Source organism: Tupaia chinensis, unplaced genomic scaffold (genome assembly GCF_000334495.1).
Source record: "Tupaia chinensis unplaced genomic scaffold, TupChi_1.0 Scaffold147038_1, whole genome shotgun sequence".
Lineage (NCBI taxonomy): Eukaryota > Metazoa > Chordata > Mammalia > Scandentia > Tupaiidae > Tupaia > Tupaia belangeri.
Genome location: NW_006206889.1, coordinates 1,812,999 through 1,820,985, shown reverse-complemented (window position 1 = coordinate 1,820,985; position 7,987 = coordinate 1,812,999). Strand labels below are relative to the sequence as shown.

Genomic DNA, 7,987 nt, shown 5'->3' with positions numbered 1-7,987 from the left:
AGGCCCCCCTGCCACTTACTCCTTAGTCTGTGCAGCAATTCTGCAGAAGGGATCGATAATCCTGAGGTTCTGGTCTGCCGTGAGCTATGGGGAAAGAAGGGAATAGCCTCAGTTCCTATTCATCAGCACCCAGTGCCAAGCTCAGTGTCGGGCAAGATGCCACCTCACCTCCGCGGCGCCCACTTTGGTCAGCTCCTCCAGGAAGATCTCAATGAAGTGGCTCTTCACTCCATTGGGGGCCTGGCTGTTGGGGTGCAGAATCTCAGCTGTCAGCAGCTTCAGCAGCTGTTCGATCTGTCTGAACACAGAAAGAGCAGGCTTGGCAGGTGGCCAGGTCAGTCTGCAATGGTCTCTCTCTCCCTGAGTTTTAAGATCTGATGGGAACAGGAGAGCAGGGACACACCTCCATGGATGAAGACATCACTCTAGAACAAAGTGAAGGCCAGAGACCCTGGGCCCCTTCCAGCAAGAGAAGTCTGGGGTTCTTTGACCCTCACCAGCATCAGAACTCCACGAGCTGGCCTCACCCACAAAGTGCAGCACATGCCAAAACTCGACAGGCCTCCCACCCTCAAGATGGCAGGTGGAGGGAGCAAGGCTGACCAGGACACCATGCTACCACCACCTTGCCTGGCTTCCTTACTAGGTACATCTCGGGAAGATGTCAAGACAGAGCAGGCAAAAAGGAGAGGGAGCCAGGAAGGGATGGAGGACGGCAAGCCACCTGTTGGCCTCCAGGTCTTGCTGTCAAGGCCCAGGTCTATGATACGTGTGCATCAGGCTCTTCCTAGCATGTAAGTTCGATGGCTTCAGAAGCCCTGATCCCCAAACCCAAGAGCCCCAGGGAGCAGCCTTCAGCAGTCTAGATGCATCTGAACTCCAGCGGATCGTGACAACACAGACCCCTACAACCCGAATTTTAAAATGTCTAAGAAGCTCCTAGTAAGGTTTGGGAACTGCTGGCTACAGGATGGAAAAGTAAAGCTCTGCAAGGTTCAGGGCAAAGAAGAGAGCCAAGTCCAGGTATAAAACCAGGGAAAGACATGCAGACCCAAGAGGCTTACTCCCAAGGCTTGTAGTAACACCAGCAAACATTAAAAAGCCAAAGAAACAGTTATGTCTGCAGGGGAGCTGAGGGTGGCTATCAGTACAGACCATACAGGCTGCCCTGGGGCAATGTGGGGAGGTACCACTGTCTTCAAGGTTCTCTCTGTGTTAAATTACTGATTATAATAAGGCTGTTTTTTTTTTTTTCTTTTGGTAGTAACAAACCAAAAAAAGTTAACCAAAATCATCTCTTTAACATTTAACTCATCCCATTGGGATCTAGTGCTGAGTTCTACACTGCACAAAAGACTCCTGGCCTCGGAGTCCTCACCGGGAATTCAAGGATGACAATCACTCAAAACTTTAGGGGCTGCTGCCTGAAACATATAATTGCCAGTAGTAACTCAAACCTAAAGAAAGTCAGGTAACTCCTGCCAATTCCTTTTTCTTTCTTGATTATTTTATTTTAACTTTTTTATTTTTTATTTTTGTAATTTGACCAGAGTGAGAAAAAGATAGAGAGAAGGAAAGTGAGAAAGCAAGTCGCCAGGTCTGGGGCTCAAACTGTAGTCGGCCATTTAAGAGTCCAGTGCCCTTAGCCACCATACCACCTGCTGGCCTAATTGCTTTTTAAAGTTTCTTTCTTTCATGAGAGGAAGAGACAGCGAGAGAGAGAAACTTTCACAGCGTTTCATGCTACAGTCCCCCAGCCTTCACATCCAGCCAGGGCCATATGCACACCCTCACACCCTAATATGAATAAAAAGGAAAAAAGAGACAGAGAGACATGTGACTCTGAACACAAGGCTGAGGGTGCACGGCATCACTCCCTACAGATGGTCCCATGAGAGGAGACGTGGTGTGTACCAACCTTGCTTCCCATCCTCGCATTTGCACAGCCTTCAAGGACTCGTTCAGAACCATCCGCATGAGCTTGGCACAAAGAGACTCCCGTTAGTGGAAGCACAACCCAGACTTCACAAATCCCCTCCCTCCTCTCTGTACCTGGTCACCTCTGCCTGCCCCAAAGCCCATGGCAGGCCCCTGAAAGCTGCTAACGCAGTCCTCAAGGCTGGCAGACACGGCAGCAAGCCCTCGGAAGCCTGGGTGAGATGCCCCAACTTTCCAAGAACAACAGGAGGGCAGACTTCTGGGGCCTAAGCCCAGTCTGTGGTTCTAGCTCATAAACTGGAGCTGGAATGAACATGCCTGGTTCAGAAGTGAGGACAGGACGAGGCAGAACTTCTCTCACAAGAGCCAATGCTCTTGGGAGGCAGCACCTTCAGTAGGCAAGCCAGGCCAGAGTGGGCAGGTCTCCTCCATAGCCCCAGGGCCTCTCTTCCCCAGCAGAGAACCTGCCCACCCCCATGCCTATGAGTAAGTGAAGTTGCAACATTTGTCCTGCCATTCACAACTTCCTATTAAGATGACCCAAAGTAGATCCTGCCCAGCTTCCCAGCCTTTAGAATATTAATCCGGCATGCCCACTGGGCCATAGGCATGACAAAAAGCCACAAGTCAGAGGTGTCTTAAGCCTGTGTGGAGAGCTCCCTCAACCCAGAACACCTTCTCATGCAGTAGCCAGCGGGGGAGCCCTGATGGCAGGGCTGTACTGCTGGACCTGGTCATGCCAGGGACTGTGGGAAGCACACCTTGAAAAGCACAAAGGAGAGCCAGCAGGTGGCACTGAACCCCCACATGGCCCACAGCAGTTAGAGTACCACACCTGGTGACTTGAAACTCACATGTGCGGGTGTGCCCAAAATCCTGAGAGAATGGAGGAGAAGGGATTGTGGGGATGCCGTCTCCCCTGGGGGTGGTTTCTCATTTTCTATCTCTGTCTCCAGCGAGTGCACACACCTTATAGCAAAAATCTGTCTTAAAAAAAGCACAAAGGACCAGCAACTGCGTGCAGTAAGATGGCATGGCGACTCGCAGCATAGCAGTGCCCTGGTCCTCATGGCCTGTCCTGCACTGCTGGGCCCTGCGGCTGCTGCTACCTGCCCCAGCCCCGAGCCCACAGCTGCCTTACCATGTAGAACTTATCCAGGCGCAGTCTGTCTATGCCTGCCCACTCGCGGTTCATGGTTTGCCAGAAGGTCTGAAGAAACAAGTGCTCTGAGGAGCAGAAGCCACACATTAGCAACAGAAGAGGAGCACTGAGGACCGCAGGAGCCACTTTGGGAAGTGAGGTGAGAACCCGAAGAAGTCCACTCAGAAGCTCTCGTGTGTGATCTGAGACAGCACAGGCATGGAGGTGGCTGGGTGAAGCAGCGCTCTCCATCCAGCTCAGAGCAGGGGCCATCAGACTCCAGAGAGGGCACAGCTGCAACCCCAATGCAGCTGTGTTTTCTGAAGATTGGGCACAGAGCAGGGTATAGCTGCCAGTGGGAGCTCAGGGCTTCTTTCGTGGCATGTGTCCTGGCTTGGCCTGAGGCCTACCTGACCCTCAGGCCAAACCTGCACATAACTATGTACAGTGTGCCCAGCAGATTCACTAACACAGTCAGGTACATGCACTCCAGGTTAATGGACACGTCTGACATAGGGTGCGATGGGCAGAACCGTGAGCCCCCAAATTCACATTGTATACTGATGTCCCAACTCCTGATATGTGACTGTATTTGGAGTGGGGGCCTTTACAGAGGTGATTCAAGTAAAATGGGCCCCTTAGGATGAGCCCTAATCCAATCTAATTGATGTCCTTACAGCAGAGATTAGGGCACTCAGAAGACCAGCCAGAACACACAGGGAGAGCATAGCATCTGCAAGCCAAGGAGGGAGTCCTCAGAGGAACCAACCCTGTGGACACTTCAGTCTTGGGAAACAGGGCACGTCATATCTCCCGTTAGTTTCTCCAACAGCGAAGCATGGGTCGTCTGGTTTAGTACTGGATGCGTCTGTGTTTACTAAATTATACAAATATCACCGAATCAGAGCACAGAAACTTCTGAAAGTTCTTAGAAAATTAAAATATGAACAGAATAACTCCATTTGTTGCTCAAAAAATACAGTTAAAGCAATTCTCCTAAAGTCACAGACACTAGTTATTTGTAACGATCTGCCAACCTGCCCTAGCTCTGATCATGTAGCCATCTTTAGTATAACTGAACTAACCCTGAACAGGGACATCAGCAACGGCCTGACAGCTCCTATGCCCAGAATCCTGACAGGAAGGAGAGACGGAGGACAGGAGACTGCAGTGTGACCACACCCCAAGGGGTGGGGTACTGTCTCTTTCTCTTTCTGGTAAGCACACAAGCCCTCTGACAAGGGAAAAAGAGAAAAAGAAAAAGAAAACAACAAAAAAGTGTCTTAAGTGCTGCAAAGCATACTCACGTGCCTCTGTGGTCTGAAAAGCATGGATGAGCTGGGAAATAGTCCTTCCTAGTTCTTCCTGTGTGGGAAACAATAAAACTGCCCTCAGCCCCTAAAACACTGTGCTCCTACTATAAGAGCCACAGAATCAACTGTCCACTCTGTCTCCCACTCATCTAGAGAACCAGCTTCCAGCAGTTCCCACTCCAGTGGGCTGGAGCTCTGCAGGTCCCACCCCGCTGTGAAGGCCTCCTCCTGCCAGGCTAGCAGAGCCCACCACACATCGACACAGCTGCTGCCCTCCCCTCCCGAGGTTCTGGCCATAGAGGGAAAGATTTTTTGGCCATCGCTGGAAAGAGCAGGAGGAAGCCTCAGACACACAGTGCCTTATCAGCAGGAGAGCCTCAAAAATCATTCCCTTACTGCCTCCAACACTGCACCAGTGTCATCCAGTGCATTTGTTAAGATAATGGCCCCAGAGCCTCCCCTTAGGAGGTGGTAAGTTAGTAAGAACAAAATACGGCCCAGGAATCGGCATTTTAAAGTGTGCCAATGTGCCCTCACCATGCAGGTGATTTTGAAGAAGACTGAAAAATTCACACCAGGGGGGGCCAGCAGATAAAATGGTGGTTAAGGTGCTGGACTCCCACATGGTCAACCACAGTTTGAGTCCCAGACCTGGTGGCTTGTTCTTTCTCTCTCTCTCTCTCTCTCTCTCTCTCTCATTCTCTCTCTGCCTCTTTGGTGAGTACATGTGCCCTGTAGCAAATTTTAAAAATAAATAAATAAATAATTATTTATTTTTTTTTTTAAATTGACAGTAGGGCGAGTCAGCTAATGTGGTGGTTAAGGAGGCTGGACCCCACAAAGCCAATTACATGTTTCAAGTCTCAGACCCAATGGCTTGAAAATCACGCCAGGCCCCTGTGCATGTGTGCCCCAAATTCTGAGAGAACGGAGAAGGGATTATGAGGGTATCTCTCCCCCTGTTCAAGTGCACGTGCCCTAAAAAATTTTTTTAAATGATTTTAAAAAGAAAAAAACAATTCACACTATAAAAACATTGCTCTAGGCCCCCTAGCATAGTAGTTAAGCCCTGAACACAGGGACCTAGATCTCATATAGCTCTCCAAGGTCCAAATCCCGGCCCCACTGGTTTGAAAAACACGCCAGGCATGAGTGCCCATAATCCTGGGCCCTCATGTAGATAGCTGAAGAAATGAAGGAAGAGGGTTCACAACCACACCTCTTGGGGTTCTCTCTTGCTCTCTCTCGCTCGCTCGCTCTCTCTCTCTCTGGAAAGTACATGTGCCCTCTGACCAAAAAAACATTGTTCAAAATAGGCTAGCCAGCAGAAATCTATGTCTCAGAATTTGGATCCTGTGGCTTGGTATCTGTTATTTCAGCACAATGTCTGTGACCAGAATGGACACGACACCCAGTTTTGCCCACACCAACCTATCCACCTACCACCAGAGCTGCTACATGATGATGCCCAATTCAGCAGCAATGTCCATGCCCTTGGCAAGCCTAAGGCCTGCTCTAACCAAAGGCCCTGCCCCTCCTGCCACACAGAACACAGCATCAGGACTACACAACTTCTGTCATCCACTTGCCTGCCTTGGTCTTCCTCTGCTCTGCCCTCCACCCCACCTCCCCACTCACCTGAACCAGGGGCTTATCCTGCATCCACATGCAGTAGAACAGGCCTTTCCATACCTTCAGCAGCTCGTCATGAGTGAAGCCACCTGCACCAAAACAGCAACATTCAAAAGTCAGACTATACACGCCCCAACTTTTACTGTCCGAAACAAAGGCAGGAAAATGTGACTTTTGAATTAGACTTGGTATAACTGACTGCTGTCCTGGGGCTGTAGAGGTCCTCCAGGTAAGAGGTCCTCTTCACTCACTAAACAGGGAGAAACTGCAAGGCAGATGGCACGCTGTTTTGGAAATTGCACTGATAACCTCAACCATTTCCCCAGTTGACCAGTGATGGTGCAGGCTAGTCCACTGGTGATAATCTACCTAGGGTTACACTGAGGAGCAATGTTTGTGCACTTTCCTGTTACACCTCTAATTTTAAAAGGAAAAGTCAACTCTGTCGTGCAGGCTGGAGGAACAGAGGCAGCTACACAAAACCTTTTTGCTCGATTGCAAGGACTCACTGCAGTCCTAGCTCCGGCACCGTCCTAAAGCAGCGGTCAGGATCACGGAGGAATTCTCAAAGCCCTGATCCGGCAGGCCTGGACCAAGAACCTGGTGGTGGCATTTCTAACAAACGCCGAGGTGATTCTGAAGCCTGGGGCGGGGCTCACACTTGGAAAATCAAGGAACCATGTTTGGTTAACAAGATGCGCATTCGCGGATCTCAGGGAGACCCCAAGTGAAACTCGGGCGATGATCCAAGGGTCACGCAAACGAATGGGCATCACGACCAGCGATACGCGGGGCCAGTAGAGAAACACAGACCCGCCACGACGCGCGGCTGGGCCCACGGCTTCGTCAGGCCTGCTGCGGCTACACGCGGCCCCTGGACCCCGCCTACCTGCCGGCCGCTGGGTCCTGGCGACGATGTACTTCCGGAGCTTCCTCACCGCCCTGTCCCGGGTCACCTGCTCGTTCCCTGCCAGGCGCTGCGCCAGCTGGATCTCGGGCGGGAGCTGCACGCGTGACACCATAGTGACTGCGACCGAGACCCAGCTCCCGGGAACCCGTCGCACGCGCCGCTTCTCCCAGGCGCGCGCCGTGACGTCATATGCCCGCGACGCCGCCAGGCCTCACGCCAGCGCCGCACAGTGGCCAGGCGGCTCAACTGCAGCCGCACGGTGCGCCTTCCAGGGATCCTGCGCAGCCAGGCGGGTGGGGAAGGCGCCGGCCAGTACCGCGGCAACAGTGAGAGAAGTAGGACAAGAGGCCAGTCCTCTCTCGCCTGCTGCTGCTCAGGCCGCACGTGGAGAGGACGGTGGCAGAGGGTACCCGAGAGAATAACCCCACATCTAGGACTCGGGGCAGTCTGCCAGTCCCCGCCCAAGCCCTTTGGGACGTCTGCTCAGTGTGCAGATGAATGAATGGGTCCTGGAGGGCAAGCACAACACACAGACTTCTAGTATGTTCCGGTTCACCGAAACTAACAGCCCTGGCGATGATGGGGGAGCTTGCACACAGACATCATGTGACAGAAAGGGCATTAACTTTCTTAGGTCTGACAATAGCGTCTGCGTAGAATTGAGCTCAGCACACGTCTTCCCTAAGGGTCAACTAGCCTTGCGGATGGCTAGAAGGACTCGGGACTTGGGAGCCCACTGAACTCATGCTATGGTATGTTACAGAAAAGGGCACAGGGACCAGCAGTTAGCGTAATGGCTATGTCGCTGGACTCCCACGTAGTCGACCGCGGTTCGCGATGGCTTAAACTCACGCCGGGTGCGTGTGCGTGTGTGCCCAAGATCCCCGAGAGGAGAATGGAGGAGAAGGGATTGTGGCGTGGCCATCCCCCTTGGGGGGTGATTTCTCGCTTTCTGTTTCTCTCTGTCTGGCGATCGCATGCGCCCTATAGCAAAAAAAAAAAAAAAGGGGGGGGGCACAGGGCAAAAATGCAGGAGGCAGGGGCGCGGGGAAA

General features: G+C 52.0%; 1 protein-coding gene across 2 annotated transcripts in view; it reads right to left on the bottom strand.

Annotated features, from left to right (window-relative positions):
• RRP1 (ribosomal RNA processing 1) overlaps positions 1-7,108 on the bottom strand; it is a 13,149-nt gene extending 6,041 nt beyond the window's left edge. The window contains exons 1-8 of one of the 2 annotated variants that reach the window (XM_006169441.2): positions 6,914-7,108; positions 6,031-6,113; positions 4,387-4,444; positions 3,849-3,956; positions 3,080-3,165; positions 1,919-1,980; positions 169-298; positions 20-84 (exon numbers count right to left, since the gene is read on the bottom strand). In XM_006169441.2, the coding sequence (XP_006169503.1) occupies positions 20-84; positions 169-298; positions 1,919-1,980; positions 3,080-3,165; positions 3,849-3,956; positions 4,387-4,444; positions 6,031-6,113; positions 6,914-7,046 (725 nt within the window). In that variant the 5' untranslated portion in view covers positions 7,047-7,108. The remainder of the gene's footprint in view (positions 1-19; positions 85-168; positions 299-1,918; positions 1,981-3,079; positions 3,166-3,848; positions 3,957-4,386; positions 4,445-6,030; positions 6,114-6,913) is intronic. The other variant, XM_006169442.2, reaches the window with a different exon arrangement.
• Positions 7,109-7,987: the final 879 nt, after the last annotated feature.